The sequence below is a fragment of the Nyctereutes procyonoides genome, unplaced genomic scaffold (assembly GCF_905146905.1).
Source record: "Nyctereutes procyonoides isolate TBG_1078 unplaced genomic scaffold, NYPRO_anot_genome, whole genome shotgun sequence".
Lineage (NCBI taxonomy): Eukaryota > Metazoa > Chordata > Mammalia > Carnivora > Canidae > Nyctereutes > Nyctereutes procyonoides.
Window position 1 is genome coordinate 65961339 of NW_026575052.1, and position 22611 is coordinate 65983949.

A 22611-nucleotide genomic window follows, 5' to 3' on the forward strand; every position below is an offset into this window, starting at 1 on the left:
CACCAAAGTATTTGAAATACCAGTATTCCTTTTTTATTCCTTTGTTTACATAATCACTTTTCAGGTATATCTTTTAAAAATGAAACTACCATTTCAGGGAGCAATACATTGAGTCATAATAATGTCATTTGAATTTGGTTTCAGAATCACTTTCTTCCATACTTTCTGTCTAAAGGTCATGAAAAGAAGTAGATGTACTTTTTAAAAATGGGCTTAGTTCACAAATTATCCCAGCAGATAGATATGATGTATTGGCAAGAAGTTGATGTAAGTCAGTGTATGTCTATGTAGATTCCCTTGTAGGTACATCTAAATCCTATTCTAACAATAACTAGAGTTTGATCTTTGTGACCTCAATTTCCTCACTTATAAAATTAAGAATTTAAATTAGACGACCTCTCAGGTACTTGCTGGTGCTAAAACTCTGCAAATCGATTATATTCCTTTAGGATGGTCAAGGACATAATAGAAAATCTTTTCAATTATTCAAATCACTATATATATGTGCTGTCCTTCTAATACAGCCCTTGTATTTTCTCCATCAACAACCCCTAAGGGAAATTTGATCAAGACTTTATGGGTGTGTGTGTACATCAGAATGACAATACTTCAACAGCCAACCATGAAAGAGTCTTATCAGCTATCTCTGAAATAATAAGTTCAAGGCAGGAGTTGGAAATTTGGCCTAGGAAAACCTAGCATTTTTATAATGTTTTTAATTCTTCAAGCTTATTTTGTCATTCACTGCTTTGATTTATGTTCACAAAGTTTGAAAGAATAGGTAGGGCATCTTATGGAAGTAGGAACTGAAGCATCCAGATAAAGATTTGTCCAAGGTTATATATATATATATATGATATATATATCATCAAATGACTGAACAAAAATAGGCATTTAGATCAATTAACACCAATCCCATTCTGGCCACAAAACATTCCCATTCAGTTTCACAAAATTAAATGTTTAAATGTTTTTTTTTTAATTTTTTAAAGATAACTTTTCACAACAATTTAGAGTTCATGTAACTTCTTGTTGAAATTCAATTAGAATGTAGTGCAAGTCCAGAGAGGGTATATTATTACAGATACTTTGATGGTATCTTAGAGCCATAAAAACCTCATACAGTACCTAAATAGAAGAGCATTCTGAGCGTTTCAATTTCATCTGTCTGAGAAAAGCAATGTGCCTGATTCCATGTTATAGTCCTATCACCATAGAGCCAGATATGGAATTGGGAAATTCACAAAAGCTTCTTTCCTATGAAGGTGAACCACCTTTCATAGTCATAGCTACACAGTTGTGTTTCTGTTCTTATCACAGAACACTACAACTGGAACTAATTCAACTTCCAGTTCCCCTACTCCCCACACATGTAACCATGGGCAAGTGACAACTCCTCTGGCTCTCAGTTTCCTCATGTCAAAATTGGAATAATAATGGTTTTTGTGAAGAGTCAATGAATTTACTCATGTCAAACATGTACCACATCCAACAGACCGTAGAAAAACAGTTATTGTTATTTACTTAATTTATTATAGTATTTTAAAGTCTTAGAATTGCACCTGATACATAGTAAGTATTCTCTAAGTGTAAGCTCTTTTTTTACTGTTCTTAAACTAAAAAAACAGAGGTTGAAAATTTAATTTTTATTTACATAAAAATATCTAGAGTTGCTCCATAGAATAAAACTTTAATATATGTCAAACTATATTTTAGAAAACATAAATAAATGAATATACACATTTGTCTCACCATCTGATATCAAAATCTATGGATTAAAAAAATAGATTGCTGAATCCAGAGACAGTTCAAGAAGGAAGTATAGCAAGATCTTGAACAAATGAAAAAAAAAAAGAGATCTTGAACTCACTTCTTCCTTTGAACACAACAAATCTATAGCTACATATAGAAAAATTCCCTCTAAAAAAGACCTGAAAACTGCCTGAACAAGCTTCTCCACAACAAAGGATAAAAGGGACTACATCAAAATGAGAAAGAGAGGCATAGATTCATTTGCTGTTCTTAAAGCATCTGCAGATGAGCAGGAACCTATAGGGATTCCCTCTAGGTATGGAGACACTGGCAAGTACCACTTTTGGCATTCTCCCCCTGCTAGAGTATTGCTGGGCATGCCCACACTTTATGTGCTGGACTCCTTGACCCTGTCTAAATTGGCCAAGCAAGCAGCTTACTCCTGTGCACCACTACGTTGTGCCTCCCAGGTGGGAGAACATCCCACCCCAGTGTGCCATTCCACCTTAACCTTGCCATTAATGACCTAGTGAGTCCCCTACCCCTGCATGCTGCTTCACAGTGGTACCACCAAAGCCAGCAAGCCAACACAGAGCACACAAGGAATGTGCTGTGAGCCTCTGGTTCTGGTGGCTAAGGGGGATTAAGCCTGTGTCCTATGAGTCTGAAACAAATGGAGAGAAAATTCTTGACAGGCTACAACCACCAAGGTACCATATAGACAGCAGACTAGAATACATTCCAAGTCTTGCTGTGAAAACGTCTTATCTACCTGACATGAAATTTTGGCCTGGGGGAGAAGACTTCAGGATTACCACACATGTAGAGGCTACAGAAGTGCTTTCAGAAAACATACACTGGGGGATACCATCTTTATTATATGATCTTGCTCCAGCTTACCAATATCTCCCAGAAAAAAGTTCATATACATTTCTTAAGCTTTGAAATTTGCAAGTGTCGCTAGGGGACACATCTAGATCACTTGGACTAGAGCCAGCAGTGTTTATAATTGAGGTCCCACAGGACCATATATATTTGCATACTTCAAAAGCTGTTGCCTGAGGGTCTAGCTTCCAATTAGCCTGGAACTAGGTGCTGGCTGAGATCCATCCCCTCTGGTACACTCACAGGTTTTGGCACATTCTCAACACCTGAGACCTACCAAGAAATATTCAGGCTGCTTAGCCAGTCACAAAGGTTTGAAAGACAACCTTTCCTTAGGGAAAGGTTAAATGATAAGGTTTATCTCATATACAAGATCACCCAAACAAGACTGGGAAAGATAGCTGTTATACATGATACATAGAAGAAAACACAGGTAGATAAGAAAAATGAGGAGACAGAAGGATATGTTCTCAAACTAAGAACAAAGTAAAACCTCAGGAGGAAAAACCTTAAAACAAAGATAAATAATTTACCTGATAAAGAGTTCAAAGTATGGTCCTCTGAAGAAGAATGAATGATAGTGTAGTGAAAACTTCAACAAAGATAAAGAAAATATGAGAAAGTACCAAACTCCAGTCATAGAAATGAAGAACACAATAACTGCTCTGAAAAAAATGTACTGGGAGGGTTCAAGAGTAGATGAGATCAAGCAGAAGGCAGAATCAATGAGCTGGAAGACAGGACAGTGGAACTCATGCAAATACAGCAGTAAAAGAAAAAAATTAAAAATTAAAATGGCTTAACAAATATATAGGATATCATCAAGCAGAATAATATTCATATTTTAGAGGTTCCACAGAGAGGAGAGAGAAAGAGAGAAAGTGAAAGGATCAGAAAATTTATTTTAAGAAATAATGGCTGAAAAATCCCTAACCTAGAGAAGAAAGGAGACATCCAGAACCAGGAAGGCCAAAGAGTTCCATAGAAAATGAGCTCAAAGAGACTCACATCAAGACATATTATAATCAAAATGTCAAAAGATAAAGATAAAGAGAGAATCTTAAAAGCCACAAGAGAAAAACAACTTGTTCTGTACAAGGAAATTACCATAAGACTACTAGCATATTTTTCAGCAGAAACTTTGCAAGCAAGAATAAAGTGGCATGATATGTCCAAAGTATTCTTCCAACCAAGAATACTCTACTCAGCAAGGTCATCAAAATTAAAGGAGAAATAGAGCTTTCCAGATAAGCAAAAGCTAAAGGAGTTCATCAACACTAAGCCAGTTTACAAGAAATATTAAAGGGACTTCTTTAAACTAAAAAGAAAGGGCACTTAACACCAGAAAAAATTATGAAAGTAAAAACTTCACTGTTAAAGATAACTATATAGTAAAGGTAGTAGATTAATCACTTATAAAACTAGTAAGAAGATTAAAAAACAAAAATAGTAAAAAATAAATATAACTGCAATAATTATTGAAAGGATACACAAAATAAAAAGATGTGAAATAAAAAACACAAAATGACATCAAAACATCAAAAATATAAAAGGTAGTGGGGGTAGTAAAAATGTAGAATTTTAGAAGTGTTCAAATTTAACTTAAATTTGCTATGAACTTAAAATAGATTATGAACCTCATGCTAACCAAAAAGCAAAAACCTATACTAAATACACAAAAGATAATGAGAAAAGAATCTAAGGAATCTAACGCTATAGAAAGTCACCAAACCACAAGGGAATAATTCAATAGAAGGGGAAAGAAACTAAAAGGAACTACAAAACACAGAGAAAACAATAAATAAAGTGGCAACAAGTACGTACTTACCAATAATTACTTTAAATGTAAATATACTAAATTCTCCGATCAAAAGACATCAAGAGTCAGATGCATAAAAAAACAAGAGCCATCTATACACTACCTACAAGAGATTCATTTCAATGTAAGGACACACATAGATTGAAAGTGAAGTGATGGAAAAGTCATTTAATACAAGCAGAAACCAAAAGAAAGCTGGGGTAGGTATGCTGATATCAAACAAAAAAGAGTTTAAAAAACAATTATTATAAAAGAAAAAGATGGGTATTACATGATGACAAAGGAGTCAATCCAGTGGAAGATATGTGAGTTTAGCATTACCATGATACCAAGATCAAAAAAGAATACACAAGAAACCCACTCTAGACTAATATTACTGATGAAAATAGATGCAAAAATCCTCAACAAAATTCATGTCACAAAATGCACTTAAAGAATCATATCCCACGATCAAGTGGGATTAACTCCAGGAATGCAAGGATGTTTTAGTATGTGCAAATAAACCATTGTGATCTACCACATGAACAAAATGAAGGATAAACATCATAGGGTCATCTCAATAGACACAGATTTTTTGTGTGCATTTGAGTAAATTCAACATTCATTTATGAAAAAAAAAATTCTCAACTAAGTGGGTATGGTTGGAATATACCTCAACATAATAAAGGCCATATGAGAAGAGCACAGTTAACATCATATTCAGTGATGAAAAGCTTTCAGCTTAAAATGAGAACAAGATAGATGCCCACTCTTGCCACTTTTATTCAACATAGTATTGGAAGTCCTAGCAAATGAATAAGTAGGAAAATAAGACAAAAGATATCCAAATTGGAAAGGCAGATGTAAAACAGCCACTATTTACAGAAGACATGATTTTATATAGAGAAAACTCTTCATAGTACACCAAAAAATTGTTAGAACTAATAAATTCAGTAAAGCTGCAGGATGCAAAATAAATACATAAAAATATGTTTATTTTTATGCACTAATAACAAGTTATCAAAAAAGGAAATTAGGAAAATAATCCCTGTTACAATTGCATCAAAAAGAATAAAATACCTACAAATAAATTTAATCAAGTAAAAGACCTATTCATTGAAAACTATAAGACACTGATGAAAGAAATTGAAAAAGAAACAAATAAATGGAAATATAATCTCTGCTTACAGATTGGGAGAATTAACATTGTTAAATTGTCCAGGTTACCCAAAGCAATCTAAAGATTCAATGCAATCCCTATCAAAATTTTAATGGCATTTTGCACAGAAAGAGAACAATCCTATGATCTGTAGGGAACCACGATAGATTCCATATACCTAAAGTCATCCTGTGTAAGAATAAAAAGCTAGAGGCATCACACTCCCTGATTTCAAACTATACTACAAAGCTAGAGTAATCAAAACAGTATGGTATTGTAATAAAAAGACACAAAGATCAATGGAACAGAAAACCTAGAAATAAACCTAACTACATATGGTCAATTAATTTACAATGAAGGAAGCAAGAATATACAATGGGAAAAGGAAATCTTTTCAATAAATGGTGTTGAGAAAACTGGACACCCCCATTCCAAAAAATGGAACTAGATCATTATCTTATACCACACACAAAATTAACTCAAAATGGGTTAAGAACTTGGTGTAAGACTGACACCATAAAGGCTAGAATAAAACATAGTCGGAAAGCTCTTTGACATTGGTCTTAGCAATATCTTTTTTTGGATCTGATTCCAGAAACAATGGCAACAAAAGCAAAAATGAACAAATAAAACTACATCAAACTAAAAAGCTTCTGCAAAGTGAATAAAACCATCAACATAACAAAAAGGCAATCTAACAAATGGGAGAAGATATTTGCAAATTACACATCAAATAAAAAGTTAATATCCAAAATATAGATAGAAATCAAACAACTCAATAGCAACAAAAAATAATCCAATTAAAAAATGGGCAGAGGATCTGAGTAGACATTTTTTCCAAAGAAAATATACAGATGGCCAACAGGCATAAGATAAGATGCTCGACATCTCTAATATGAGGGTAATGCAAATCAAAACCATAATGAGCTATTACCTCACAGGTAGGAATAGCTATTATCAAAAAGACAAAAAATAACAAAATGTTGGTGAAGATGTGGTAAAAAGGGAACCCTTGTTCACTGTTGGTGGGGGTGTAACCACTATTGAAAATGATATGGAAGTGTTCCTCAAAAAGTTAAAAATAAAGCTATGATATGATCCAGCAATTCTACTTCTTAGTATTTAACAAAAGAAAAGGAAACCACTAATTTGAACCACTGCATGCACCCATGTGTTCAGTTGAGCATTATTTACAATACCCAAGATATGGAAACAACCTATGTGTCCATTGATTGATGAATGGATAAAGATGTGATATGTGTGTATATATAATGGAATATCACTCAGCTATAAAAAAGAATGAAATCTTGCCATTTGCAACAACACGAATGGACCTTGTATGCTACAAACTTTCCATCACAAAATAACTAAGTCATGAGGATGTAATGTACAACATGGGGTCTATAATCGATAATTCTGTTTTGCAAATTTGAAAGTTGCTATAAAAGTAAATCTTAGAAGTTCTTATCCCAAGGAAAAAATTGTTACTTTGTATGGTTACAGATCAATAAATACACTTAATGTGGTAGCCATTTTGCAATGTATACAAATGTCAAATCAAAATGTTGTATACTTGAAACTAACATAATGTGTATTTCAATTATGCTAAATATTAATAAATATTACTGTAGCACCATGGTCAATGTACTTCATTTTTCAGCTAGGTCCAGATCTTACACTAAAATTCTTTGTTTTCTCACTATATGTAAAGGAGGGAAGAAGGCAAGAAGCTACATAGGTTTTTCCTGGGAAAATAAATTTGTTCTAACTCACAAAAGCAAACAAAATTGTCACTGCCTCTCTAAGTTTATATAAAATGATTGTGCCCAACAAAAAGTGTTTTGTCTCTCTTGTTCAACACTTTAATTTGTGGCTTGACCAATAATTAAGCAAAAGAAATACCAGGCCAGGCAAACAAAACTGCCTTTTTGTTTCAGATATTCTTCATATTACAACCATTATATACACTTAAATCAGAGTTAAAGTTCTTTGAAAGAGAGCAAGCAGGGCTACTGAAAGAAAAAACTTTGAACTACAAAACAGAAGTTATCCAATGCTTTAACTTAATTCTCTGCCACTGATGATCTAGCTTATATGGGCAAATCCTTTTACTTTTCTGGGCTGAGTTTCCTGGACAATCTATGAAAACTATGTCTTACTAGTAAATCTTATTAGTCTTACTACTTGCCTTCACTGTAGTTATTAAGAATCAGTTTCATAGCTTGTAATTTGGCTTTATTAGGAGTTCCTAGTCTCTGCTTTCATTCTTATCCTTTGCTGTTTCATTACCAATCTCCTGTTTCACCATCTATAGATCTATTTTTGGCAAATTCCTTCATACTCTCTAGAGCAGTTGTTCTCAGACTCTAGCCTAGTCAGAATGACCCAGAGGTCATGGGGGCTTGTAAAACACAGATTGCTGAGTGTACCCCTAGAGGTTCTGATTCAGTAGTTCTCGGATAGGGTACAGAACTGTGTTTTGAACGTCCAGATCATCCAGGGAATCTTCATGCTGCTTGGCCCTACAACTACTTGAAAACCACTATACTATAGAATATAAAACTGTTGATAGGGCAGCCTGGGTGGCTCAGTAGTTTAGCGCTGCCTTCAGCCCAGGGCCTGATCCTGGAGACCCAGGATTGAGTCCCACATCAGGCTCCCTGCATGGGGCCTGCTTCTCCTCTGCCTGTGTCTCTGCCTCTCTCTGTGTGTGTCTCTCATGAATAAATAAATAAAATCTAAAATAAAATAAAATAAATAAAATAAAATTAAATTAAATTAAAAAAAAAACTGTTGATAAATATCCTGTAAGGGCCACAGAGTAGTAAGAGTTACCTCAATGTGACTCTGAGAACAGCTGCTCTGGCCTTCCAGCTCCACATGGGTGAAGTTGACCTGTATTTGTTCTCCCAGGGGCTGCTTTATAATATAGATGCATTGTCTATTGTGAGTGAAAGGTCCAGACAAGTCAGAAGACAGAAGACCCTCTGGGTCTGTGTAGTTTCCTCCACAATGCAAATCCGCTGAAGAGAACAGAGAGGAGAAGGGAAAGGGCCTGTGAATGGCCATTCCTGTGACCCTCAGGCATTAGATACAACTTTTTTTTTAAATTTACACATACACACATAATCATATGCCTACTTTATTCACCCTGTGCAGGCTTATGTCTCTAATTATATTTTCAGTTTGACATGTGTTTGTGGGATATCCATGTAGTGCCTAAAGAATTAGATACAGAGATGTGTTATCTAACTTCTAAGCTAACATCCTCTTCTACAAATTGCTTTTTAAATACATTTATGCTCTCCTTTATTCCAAAAAGATTTGAGGCAGTTTATAAAATACACATAAACAAAATCTAAAAAACAAAATCTAGCTAGAAAAAGGAATCTAATTAAAAGAATAATGAGCAGGATGTGCTCTGGGAAAATCTGACACACACAGAAACAGGTATGGACTCCACAGACCACAGAAGGTTGGCTCTAGACTCAGCCTGAAGCCAGAGTAAATGAAAGAGGACCTGTGGAAAGATTGTCATTGCTACTTTTCCTGATATTGAGACCTGAAAAGTTGTTTTTCCTGTGAATTCTCATCAGGGCACAATGATGTATGTTAAGAACAAAAACCCCAAGAAAAAACTCATAGAGTTTTATTGTTTATCATTGGTTTGTTGGTTTGTTTGAAGGTGTCAACACAATCTATAAGCGTGAAAGCATAGCACTGTCCTTCACATTCATATGCTGCTCTCAATTATCAGATTACTTACAAGGCGATGTTAAGTAGGTGATGTGGAAGCCTTGGTCATTAATCTGGTTGTCAGAATGGAAATGAACTCTGGCAAAGGGACCTGTAGTCTGGAGTGGTGGGACAGAGAGAGTGGTGCAGAATTTCCCAAGACTGGGGTCCTGATACAAAGGACCATCTCGAATCTAAAACAAAACAAAACAACAAAAAAGAATCATTAAGCAAAAAATGGTCAGATTTTGACAAACCTATTTGTTTTACACATTAACTTCAGAAAATCTATCATTTGAAACCTCTGATGGCTCTCAGAGGTTTTCCCATCACATATATCTAACACTCTGTTGGGGTTCACCAAAGGGTAGTTCCCTTCTCCCATCATCCCTGATGCCTTATCTTCTGTCTAAATTTTAATTCCAAGGCTAGATCTATACTTTGAAGTTTTTTCATGAATCTTTCTCAATGTTTTTTTTTCCTTTTTTTTTTTTCCCTCAGATGTTTGTTTTAAAATGATAAATTCGGGGGATCCTGGGTGGCTTATTGGTTTAGCACCTGCCTTCAGCCCACGGGGTGATCCTGGAGTTCCAGGATCGTGTTCTGCATGGGGCTGCCTCCGTGGAGCTGCTTCTCCCTCTGCCTGTGCCTCTGCCTCTCTCAGTCTGTGTCTCTCATGAATAAATAAGCAAAATCTTTTTTAAAAATGATAAATTCTTGTAGTTGAGAAAATGAATACATGCAAAGAAAATGGAAGATGGAATGCCAACAATGTCGACTGATTCACAACTTGGTCTAGGTATTCAGAAGGATCAGATGTGGGAAGGAAGTGAAGTCAGACTGACACAACATAAAAGACAGTTGAATGTATTTTTGAAGTGCAATTGTAATAGTTAACTAAGTACTGTGATAATGACCATATGACCTGAGAAACCTTTTTTAATTGCTGGGTTTTAATCTCTTAAATAATCATGTTAACCTCTCTATTCTTCTGTTGTAACTACAAATTCTATACTACATAGAACACTCAAACATCAGTGAACAAAAAAATATTTTAACATGGCCTATATTGTCCACTCAAATTACTTTTTCTATTGGCAGCAAAGTTATAGGGCAGCATTATTCCACTTCTATATTTAACTAGTTCCTTGAAATGTTGTTGACAAATGAGAGGCATTTCAATATTATCAGAATGATTGATACTTTCTATTATATGCGTATCCAGGAATTATGTAGGAACAAAAAAAAGAAGCTTCTAATTTTTATTTGTGGAATTCATTGAAATTAATTTAAAAAAATCCATGCTGTTGTCAACATTTAAAAGATAAGATTATGTTGCTGAAATTTTCTGAAAGGGAGATCTTCTAGCCATTCCCAAAGGTTTTGAATCCATTACAACTGCTAAATTACTAATGACTTTAACTGTAGCGATCCCTGTTTGGCAGCGGTACCTTTCTATCCTTTATGAATAATTCGATAGCTCTCCATTCTTCTCTAATGGACTTGGAAAAGCATATCGTCTTTTATCACTACTGCAAGGAGTACTAAAATTTATAGTGACAAATAAGACAGGAACAACCCAAAAACTCAATCTCCTCAATGATCTTTTCAGTCCACGAATGCAGAGCAACATTTCTGATATACCTACATGCTTATGGCCTTTCAGTATAACAGCCTTTTTTTCTTCTTCTATATTTTAATCTTTTACTAGTGGTAAGCAGGAGGGCACAGACTGACTCTTCTTCTCCCAATGACAATTATCCATATATTCTAAGCTCACCCCCTAGCAATCCATTTCAATGCAACTGCTATTATTTTTCTTCACAGAACACTATAGTTAGCTTGTGAAATAATGGATCAGGTTACCAGAGACAACTGAAGCCTTGATTCTGCATTAGAAAAGATACCCATTACTGAGTGTTTCTCCTTGTTAATTCTTCCATTGCCTCCTTAGGGGACTGGTCTTCCATGACAGACAACAGTAAGACAGTCTGTTTCCCAGATTCAAATGAAACCCAGAAGCAACTAGCTGGCACAATTAGGAATAAAGAATTAGCAAGACTTAAAGATATCGGCTGCCTATTGAAGAAAATATCTAACTATTGGTAGGAAATTGCAGTCATCCACAGGTATCACCAAACCATAGTTTCCTGAGTTCTAATCATCATCTCATGATTAGATGATCCTTACCCTGAAGGGAGTCTGATGTAAGACTTGATCCCAGGATCCCGGGATCATGCCCTGAGCTGAAGGCAGATGCTCAACCACTGAGCCCCCCAGGCATTCCTCTAAATATAATTGTTTACCTCAAGATAATCTTTGCTGCAGTCATCATGGTGCTCCAGACTCAAGGTCCCAAAAGTAAACGTTATCAAGAGGTCAGGACTGGTTACAACTTGCCAGACACAATCTCTTCCTGGAGGATAGTTTCCAGGATATCCCGGAGACTTAATAGAACCGTAAGTACCCATCAGTATACCTCCACACTCTAAAATAAGAGGGAAAAAAAGAGAAAAAATAACTTTACATTTGTATACAAGTTATAATTTATGTAGAGCTATCATAGCCTTTACTGCAAGAAGGCAAGCTTTATTGAAATAACTGTGTGCAGTTTGGGATGCCCTCATAAATTAATCAAGGCTTTCAGTTTTCCAGTTTGACACAGTAATAAATCTAGAAATATTCACCGATAAATAAATGAGTCATACATGTGTTAAGCTCTGTGCTTATCAGCTATGACATGGTGATATAATTTTAAAATACAGTGCTGAACTGTCTGTGAGATGAGATAATAGATATATTTTTTCACTTTTTTGTTGTTGTTGTTGTTAAAGATTTTATTTATTCATGAGAGACACAGAGACATAGGCAGAGAGAGAAGCAGGCTCCATTCAGGTAGCCCGATGTGGGACTCGATCCCAGGACTCCAGGGTCACACCCTGGGCCAAAGGCAGGTGCTAAACTGCTGAGCCACTCAGGCATCCCCTATTTTTTTCACTTTAAAGGAAATTCATTTCTGTGTAACTTTTTAAAAGTTCTGGTTCTTAAAATTTTCTTTTTAACTCTTAAAAATTTCTGGAACTTCTGTTACCCCATGTCTTTCAACAAACAAGATATGGAATATTACTCAGACATCCAAAAGAATGAAATCTTACCATTTGCAATGACATGGGTAGAACTAGAATATATTACGCTAAATGAAATAAGTCAGTCAGAAAAAGACAAATACCTTATAATTTCACTTCTATGTGGAATTTAAGAAAGAAAATAGATGAACATATGAGGGGAAGGAAGAGAGAGGGAAACAAATCATAAGAGATTCTTAATGATCAAGAACAAACTGTGGGTTGATAGAGGGAGGCGGGTGGGGGATGGGCTAAATGGGTGGTGGGTATTAAGGAGGGCATTGGTTGTGATGAACACTGGGTATTGTATGTAAGTGATGAATCACTGAATTCTGCTTCAGAAGCCAATATCGCACTGTATGTTAACTAACTAGAATCTAAATACAAAATTTTAAAAAGAAATACTATAAAATTGAAAAAGAGATGCTAAATAAAAATCTAGACTGTAGTTAATATAAATTAGAAAAAATAAAATAAGGTGACATTTCAGATATGCAAGATATACAATTTACACAGCTATGCAGGTTACTTAGTCAAGTCTTGGTGCCACGGCAAAAAATGAATCAAATTAGTTACATGATTTTCACTGTTCCTAATAAGAAAACATCTTAGTTGCTCAGGGGAAGTTTCCTAAAAGTTAGTCGTTAAAGTATCATATGTACAAAGATTTATAATGCCATAAGCAGAGTAAAATGTTAATGGTGAGCTGGGAAAAAAATTTAATACATAATACAAAGAATTAATATCCCTAATATATGAAGAGGTTCTAAAAAATAGAGACATAAACAAAGAGTTCACTAGTAAAAATTCAACTGTCCTTTATCCTTTGAAAAATGTTCAGCCTCACTCATAACAAGGGACATACAAATAAAAGCCTTGCTAAGATACCATTTCTTGCCTCTCAGAATGATATATATCCAGAATATTGAAAACAATAATGTCTAGCAAAAACATAGGCATTGGGATCCCTGGGTGGCGCAGCGGTTTGGCGCCTGCCTTTGGCCCAGGGCGCGATCCTGGAGACCCCGGATCGAATCCCACGTCGGGCTCCCGGTGCATGGAGCCTGCTTCTCCCTCTGCCTGTGTCTCTGCCTCTCTCTCTCTGTGTGTGTGTGACTATCATAAATAAATAAAAATTTAAAAAAAAAACATAGGCATTTATTTTTTGATCAAGTAATCATACTGTTAGAAATCTATCCCAAAGATACATTAGCAAAAATACAATAAGACAAATTCACAAGGACTTTGTTGCAGTACAATTTGGAATTCCAAAAGACTGGAAACAAGCCAAATATGCATCAAGAAAGTACTGACTGAATAGACAATGAATGAGATATCCATGTAATGTACACTATACTCTAGTTCTGGAGTAGTCTCTAGGATATATCAAGTGAAAAAGCAAACTACAAACCAGTGCATATTGTATGCTTTTTTCAAGGAGAAAATGTGGTCATATGTTATTATCTGCTTATATTTTTTAATATAAATACAATGTCATCAACAACATTCCTGTAGTAATTTACTAGTAAAGTTTCTAAGAATGCTGTTTGGTAATTTCATAAGGGACCCATCAAGACTCATGGTTTTTAATCTTTTTTATTCATCTAAATTTTATTATCTCTGAACACTAAATGGAATTCATTTTAGATTTATTATTTTTTAAAGATTTTATTTAATTATTCATGAGAGATACAGAGAGAGAGAGAGAGAGGCAAAGACACAGGCAGAGGGAGAAGCAGGCTGCATGCAGGGAGCCTGACATGGGACTCGATCCCAGGTCTCCAGGATCACACCCTTGCTGAAGGTGGTGCTAAACCACTAAGGCACCCGGGCTGCCCCATTTTAGATTTATAATTCATTTTAGATTTATATGATTTTCAAAGAATTGTAAAAGTATGATATAATCCCTGGACCTCAAAACATTTAATGTGATCCACAAGTCTAATATTAATCAAGAAAACTTAATAATCTCAAGATTTTGCTTGATTTTTTTTCATGTTCACATACCTGGTTGCTGTGTTTCCCATCTTATTGTAAAGCCTCTCCCACTTCTGAAATGTTCAGAATAGAGATGAAAATAGAGAGCATTGTTACTACTGAGGAGTTCATGAGGGAGAACAGAGCCACAGAATCTTCCAAGTTGAAGAGCTGCAGAGGAATCTCCATCATGAATCTGAAGAAACTCATGTGGACAATTGTTCACTGATTCTAACTGGAAAAAGGTGAAAGTGATACGCAATACCTAAAAATGTAGAGGTCACAATATGTTATTTTTCATTTCCATTAACATGAAATTAATTAACAAAATGTTAACTCTAAAGTATTTCTCCCACTTAATTAGGAAACATTCATATTAAGTTACCTTTCAAGAGATATATCTATAATTTCTCCCAATTATCCACAAATACAAATAACAATTCTACATAATCAAGAACTTGTGTTAATTGCTTAGGCTTTAGCTAATACCAAAACATATCCAAAATCTTAATGTTAATGAAATTATTTTTAACAGCTTTATTGAGGTACAATTTGTATACAAAGTACTGCACATATTAAATGTGTGCGATTTGATGAGTTTTTGAACATATGCCAACACCTATAATGTCATTACCACAATCAATGTAAATAGGCATATCCAACACCTCATAGAGTTTCCTTGTGTCTCTTTTTCTTTTTTTCTTTTAGTGGTAAGAATGCAACATGAGTTCCACTGTCTTAACAAATGTTGAAGTGCACAATACCATACTGTTAACTATAGGCATTATGTTGTATAACAGATCTCTAGAACTTACTCATCTTGCATAACTGAAACTTTATATCCATTGAGTTGTTACTGAGGGGTTAATGTGATATATTTACCTAGATTGCATTAAACTGTCAAGTCCATTAAACAAAGGCACTTCAAGTGCATAGCTGACAATGCTTCTATACTAGTAAAATACACTGGTTTGAAAAGTGTACTTGAATTAAACATTACTGATTTATATTACCATTCACAAGGATTTATACCCTAATCACCTGAATAACCTGTAGTGTGTAGCATACACACAAATGTTCACTGATCCCCAGAGATGCTGATTCCTGGGGGTTCTCTGAACCTCTCAGTAAGATACTAACAGATTGATAACCTCAGGTTATAGACTAAGTAGGCATGGTGTATATGTGTGTAAGGTCAGCAAGTCCTCAATGGTTGGCTATCATTAACAGATGAGTGATATCAAGAATGGAGAAGAAGGAAAAAGTAATCTAAAGAGTTCTGAGCATACAAGTAGAAGAGAATAATTATAAAAATTCATTTCTAAGTTAAAATGTTAGAATTATAAACTTAAACATAATAATATAATTAATAAAATAAATAACAATTAATAAAATTTAAAAAATAAAAAAGGATTTATATAGATAACATCACTTAAGAGAGCCAAACTACTAAAAGAGGTTGTTGAATTTGATTTCCATTATGATCTAAAACCACAACAGCATTTAGCTAATGAGAAAGGATAACAGGATATTTTTGAAATTCTATGCTAGGGAATTTTTAAGATCTGTTACCCAACATTGCATCATTTTTGTCCTTGAAGCAATTTCAATAAAAATCAAATAAATGTTCATGAACTGAACTATCCTGATTTCTATAAAATTTTGGCTGTTAATCAATTTACAAATTATGTAAATTGTGAAGATAAGAACATATAAAATCAAAATAATCAAGAAAAACATGATGAATTTTTACTTTTACAAATCAATAAAAAAGTATTAAAATTTTTTCATAAAATGACTATTCTTGAAAGTAAAGTGTTTTCAATGTCAGGAAACAGAATTCATGCACACTAAATGGGAGGAAGGAAATTCACATAACATACCCACTGTGAAATCGATTTTGGAGTTTATGCTATTGTGGGGTCACCAGGCCCTAAAGAATCCTCCCATCTCAAGGGAAAAAAATGTGTTGTGACCATTGTACAATGACCCCTCTAACATTAGTTTGCTGGAAAAAGTTCACAGAATTCCAAGGGAAAACCTTATCTATTCAGACATACAAACTTCATTTTAATGAGCCTAGGAGTTGGTTGAGAAATAAATATTTGGAAAAGTCTGAGTAATTAATGCTAGGGATAAAAGCTCTAAAAACCTCAGAGTCATATCTTAACTTGAAGTGTTCATGTCTCAGTTCAGAGTCATTGGAGTTCAATGTCCTGGTTTGAGTCACTGCATGCCACTTACAAACCATGTAACCCTGGACAAATTCCTCAGCTGCTCCAGCTCCCTTTCCTCCAACATAAAATGAGAATAACAATGACACAGTGTATATCAAGCAATTGGCAGAGAGCAATGGCACAAAGACAGCTCTGATGAGAAAACCATCTTTGTAGTTGTCTCCATTTTGTATAATAACCAACAGAACACTGAATGGTCATCTTCAAACACAACTGTCTCAGGAACAACACAACTTTACAAATTTCTGGCTTGCAGTCAGCCAATCCTTGCATTGAATTATCCGTACTGGACAAAAGCACAGACTTTGGAATCAGACAAACTTGACTTTGAAATCCAACTAGTCTAACTATCAGCTAAAAAGTGTTTTTAAAAAATTACTTAGCTTATCTTGGTTTCCATTATCTCATCTATAGAATGAGGATACCACCACTTATTTCAAAGAGTTAGTGTAAGTTTTGAGAAAGGTGCATAAAATACCTAGCCCAAAACCTGACACCTAGCAGGTCCTCAATATATGATAGTTGGATTACCACTATCTGTATTTTATGTAATATATACACATATTACATATTCAGGTATATAAATGAGATGCAAATTTGGGCAGGAGATGTTACATTTACCTTTCTATCCTCAGTTCGGATAACCCAGAAGCAGTTGACATCATGGACATAACCAACATCAGGGCTCATATAGCTGAAGCTTCCATCCATCCCCGAGAGGGACCCTCCACAAACTACAAAGGGAAAGAAGATGAATTCTGCTTTACAGAGACTCCGAAAAGGAAGAAGCCAGGCAACTCTAACTCTGCTGCTGAAATATTAGAGAGGTCTGAGTAATTAACACTGGAGGCAAATGCCCTGCCACTCTCTTTCTTCTCCCTAGCCCCTTTTCCCTTGGATACCCACCTAAGTCCCACCTCTTGTCTGAAGTCCACTTGATATCCCGTTGTCACCACAATGAACCTCCTCTGCCTCTTTTTGTTTACCCTGGTTCCCATTCTCTCTGCTTCCATAGCACTTGACTTGACCTCACACAACTTAGTTCTGATCTTTAGTTCTTGCCTCTACTCTGCCATTTTGTATTAGACTCGTCTCCTCAACCAGAAGATGAACAGATAATATGCGGAGATAGTATTTCATGCTTATTTCTCCACAGCACCTCTCAGAATTTAAACACATAGTAAAGTCTCAATAAATATACTGATTCAGAATCAAGAGTTATAGGAAAGGGCTGGAGTAACCAGTAGAGGCTTGATGAAAGAGATTGAGGCTTGAAGGTGAAGTACTCCTGTGGGACAGATACATTTGGATGTGAAGCAAAGAAAGAATTTGGAGAAGTCTGGGGAGAAAAGTATCCCAAATAAAGCAACACATCATGGCGGTACATGGGGTCAGGTGTTAAGATGTCTGACTTGGAAAGGGAGAATTATTAGGGAACTAGTAAAAAATAAGATTAATTGGATAGGGTAAGGCCTAGTTATACAGAATAATTGAATAACAGTCCCAATCTTTATTTAATGGGCAATAGGAAGTGACTATGTGATCTAGAGTAGGACGGTGACATGATTTAGTATAATATTATGGGAAAGTAAAATGGCTGAAGTAGAGAAAACTCTCCCTTAGAGAACTATAATACCTTAGCATATTTTGTTTTCAGAATGGACTAAATAAAAATGGCAAATACTAATTTAATTCTTCCTTTGAAGGAAGGTTCTTCTGGCTTAAATTGAGATAGATATTTACTTTGTAAATGCTATACTACTGCTTCAAGGAAAGACTTAGTTGTAAGTATTGGAGTAACTAGACAAGAAAGTAGAAGAATCTGCAGCAAGGCTCATTGAGGGATGGTCGATGGTCCTTCCAAGGCTGTGAGCATCAGTGATAGAAGAAATACTTAGCATACCTTGTTGGGGAATCTGACAGAGGAATCCAGTCCAGAAACGTGTGCATTCACAACTAAAGGCATTAACACCATCAACACAAGTTCCTCCATTAAAGCAGGGGTTGCTGAGACACTCATTTATATTTTCTGTACAGTTGATGCCAGCCCAACCTGATTCACACTTACAAAGATAACCAGAGACTGTTTCCTAAGGAAAGAAAAACATAATCACCATAAAACAAATGAACAGACTATAAACATGAATCAACTCAAATAACAAAGAAAAGTAGTGTTCCATGATGTAGGCAGCAGGTTTTGAGCCACAAACATCTTATGATAGCCTAACTTGTAATAATTCATTTAAATGTTAATTGCTAAGTAAAAAAGGTTAAAGGACTCACAATGCACTGGCCATTTAAACAAGGGTGGCTCAGGCAAATATCACTGAGTTGCGCACATCCATTTGGCCCATAACCATTTCCAGTATACCCCGGGAGACAAGTGCAGAGAGGTAACGAACCTGTTGAGAAATCAAAATAGAAATATAAATACAGATCTCCTGGATTCAGACCCAGTAACAAAACTCAGGCTCTGTTTTCTAGCTAAGACATTGCCAAAGTCAAATCTGCACTTCTCTTGGGGCAGAAATGCCAGGCATAAAGAGAAAATATCAGAATCTTTTTCTATTTTTTTATCTTAAAAATAAGAAAGGCATTACACATTTCTAATAGTTTTTATACAAATTGACACTGGTGCTGTCAGTTCATATGCCATGGTCCTGAGTTGTATACAAATGTGAGGTACACCAGGGAAAAGGAGAGTTTCTCATGGAGAGGTTGACAGCAGAAAGAGTATGCTTGTGAAGATGTTATCTGTTGCAAGCAGTATACCCATATTTACTATAAATAGGTATTATTCTAATCCACATTTATAGATGAGTACAAAACACAGAAAAATTAAGTGTTTGACTAAGGATGCATAGCTAGAATATTGTGGAACCAAGGAGAAGATCAAAATCCATGCAGTATTTTTCTAGAATCCATGTTTCAAACCACTTCAGTATGCTGTAATTTAATAAACAATTGATAGTCACAAGTAGATACATATATATAAGTTCTCTCTCTATATATACATATATATTATACACATCATATTTACACATAAGTATTCTTCTACATATGTGCATATATTTATCACAAGTCAGTAAAAATAAAAGTGCTATTTGCAAATACCAAGAGATATGATATATTATTCAATAAATGAAGTTGGGGCATGTATTTGAACAAAAATATCAAGATAAATGTCTATTTGATGCCATATATAAAAGTAAATCCCCAAAAGATAAAAGATCTTAATTTTAAAAATAAATGAGAGGACAAAAGAGCAAACACTGGACTCTTTTTAGAGTTCAGTAGGAAAGGCCTAATTCCAAGACCAGAAAATCCTATAAGAAAAGATGTATCTTTTTAACTACAGAGAAATTTTAAATTTCTAAATAGAAAATATCACCACAAAATTAAAATAAAAACAATATGCCAGGGAAAATACATGTAAAACATAAGACACAATAAGAGATAATATCCTTAGTATGTAATGAAATTTTACAAATCAATAAGAAAGTAGATGAACAAAGGACATGAACAAATAGAAAAAATAAAGTCAGTAAATATGTAAAATGTATTAATTATTAGCAATCAAAAGGAATTTTGATTTAGTCAAAATTAAAATAATGAGAAGGCAATTTTTGCCTATAAAATTGACCAAAGCTGAAAAATAACAATAGTGTCTATTATTGTCAAGGATGGGACACATGTATACCCTTACACACTGTTGATGAGTATAAATTGATGCATTTCTGGGGGAAAATTTACAATATACATTTTTTAAACCATAGGAGGTGAAATTTTTCTTACACAGCATTGTAGACACTGTTGGTTATCACCCTAGATCCATTTTTCCCTTCTTTAGTAGTGAATTCCTTATTTTAACTGGTGGCATGAGCACCTGAAATAAACTACATTTTCCAGTCTCCCTTGCAGCCAGGGTTAGCAACAGGGTTCAGTCCTGGCCAATGACATAGGGGAGTTGACAGGTGATTGCTCAAAGGAGTTCACAGGTGGTTCTTCCTCCCTTTCTCCTTCCTGTTTGCTTGAATACAGTCATAAATTAATTAGCTGGCTTGATTATCTTGGGAAATAATTGCTATATTAGACCAGACCAGAGAAGAGCACAGTCTTCTACATTAAAAAAACCAAATGTATAGTTTTAAATTCCCTTTTGGTTTGAAGATCAAAATAAGAATTTTGAGGATAAAGGATTTTGTTTTTAAATGTTGATTTGTATTAGAGGGTCATATTAAATTACCCCCAATCAGAGAGAGAGTCATCACCTAGAACTGAGGAGCATGATGCTTCTGGGTGGCAGCCTCCATTATTGACTGAGCAGATATCGATGACTGTGCACACTCTGCCATCGCCTTGGTACCCTGATAACAGCAAGAGCAGGGCTTAACAAGCAACATAAAGTATATTGAAGAATCCCAGTCCGAGAACCAAATAACATGAACCAGGCCAACCAGAGATCTTCTATCATCAGAACAGAAAAGATAAATGTGAAGTGTCATATACAAATTCCTATCATTAAGAAAAAGGATAAGAGTTGGGAACCTGATTGCATAAAGAATGTTCTGGGTTGTTTCTAATGACAAAAACATCTCATGGGTACATTGTATTTTGGGAAACAATGGAGCTGTAGGCCTGTGATCCACAGAGAAAATTTTTCAAATTCTGCATTATCTCCACAGGCTGTTTCACAATTTGTAAGGGTTTGTTGTTTTGGGGGCACCTGGATGGTTCAGTCAGGTAAGCATCTGCCTTTGGCTCAGGTCATGATCCCAGGGACCTGGGATTGAGCCTGCTGAGCAGGGAGCCTGCTTCTCCCACCCCTCCCTGCTTGTGCTCAGTCACTATCTCTGTCTCTGTCTCTCTGTCTCTCTCTCTCAAATAAATAAAGTCTTTACAAAAAGTTTGTTGTTTTCCATCGATATTAAAATATTTTTTATCATTTTTCATAATATAGCTTAACTAACATGCTCTGAATCCATAAGTTAAACTTTTGGCACTACTCAGTATATCTCCTTAGACAGAATCATATTTAAAATGGAGCACAAGTGGGGTGCCTGGGTGGCTCTGGTGGTTAAGTGCCTGACCTTTGATTTCAGCTCAGGTTATGATCTCAAGGTCGTGAGTTTGAGTCCCACATTGCATTTGGCACTGAGAGTGGAGCCTACTTAAGACTCTCTCTCTCCCTCTCCCTCTACCTTTCCTCCCCATCCCCCCCAAAAATAAAATAAGGTTGTCAGGAAATTAGGTGTTGCACCTGGTGGACACGCTTGACAGTGGTAAGACCCAAGTGTATTCACACACATGACAGGTGGAACCACAGAACAACCGCCATTATTTATCTCGCATTCATCGATATCTTGGCAACTATATCCATTTCCTTGCCAGCCTAGAAAGATCAGAAGATTTGAAAAGTTAGCTCTATAAACAAGTTATCAACAAAGAAATGCAAATCGCCCAAGATACATAAAAACCTGCCTCACTATAATTAACTATAGATTAAAATGAGGTAGACTCTACTCCTCAGGTTGGCAAAAACTGTTTTAAATTCTGGCAAAGAGGTGGGCAAATGACGTATTCACATACTTTTAGTCAGAATTTCAATTAGTGAAATCTATCTGGAAAGAGATCTTGCAGTATTCATTAATATTTTTAAAATATATATCTTTTGACTAACAGTTTCACTTCTTAAAAGTTTTTCTACAGAGATAGAAACTGCCTGTATCTACAGATGTAGGCAAGCAGATGTCTATGGTGGAGTTGTGTAATGGGGAATAAAAAGCAACAACTCTCAATGATCTTTAGCAGTTTGGCTGAATATATTAAGACTCATCTATACCACTGAATGCTAAAAACTATTTTTAATGACATGCACATATACATATATTAAAAAAAATTTCCCATATATACTTTAACTAATAACATAAAATTTTAGAATAA

The 22611-nt window shown here is 35.1% G+C and overlaps 1 protein-coding gene across 1 annotated transcript in view; it reads right to left on the minus strand.

Annotated features, from left to right (window-relative positions):
• Positions 1 to 22611, minus strand: part of CUBN (cubilin) — a 259424-nt gene that overhangs the window by 222999 nt on the left and 13814 nt on the right. The window contains exons 9-17 of the mRNA XM_055332630.1: positions 21929 to 22060; positions 20940 to 21035; positions 18952 to 19070; positions 18572 to 18758; positions 17290 to 17402; positions 14462 to 14696; positions 11636 to 11817; positions 9361 to 9523; positions 8430 to 8617 (exon numbers count right to left, since the gene is read on the minus strand). Coding sequence (XP_055188605.1) covers positions 8430 to 8617; positions 9361 to 9523; positions 11636 to 11817; positions 14462 to 14696; positions 17290 to 17402; positions 18572 to 18758; positions 18952 to 19070; positions 20940 to 21035; positions 21929 to 22060 — 1415 coding nt within the window. The remainder of the gene's footprint in view (positions 1 to 8429; positions 8618 to 9360; positions 9524 to 11635; positions 11818 to 14461; positions 14697 to 17289; positions 17403 to 18571; positions 18759 to 18951; positions 19071 to 20939; positions 21036 to 21928; positions 22061 to 22611) is intronic.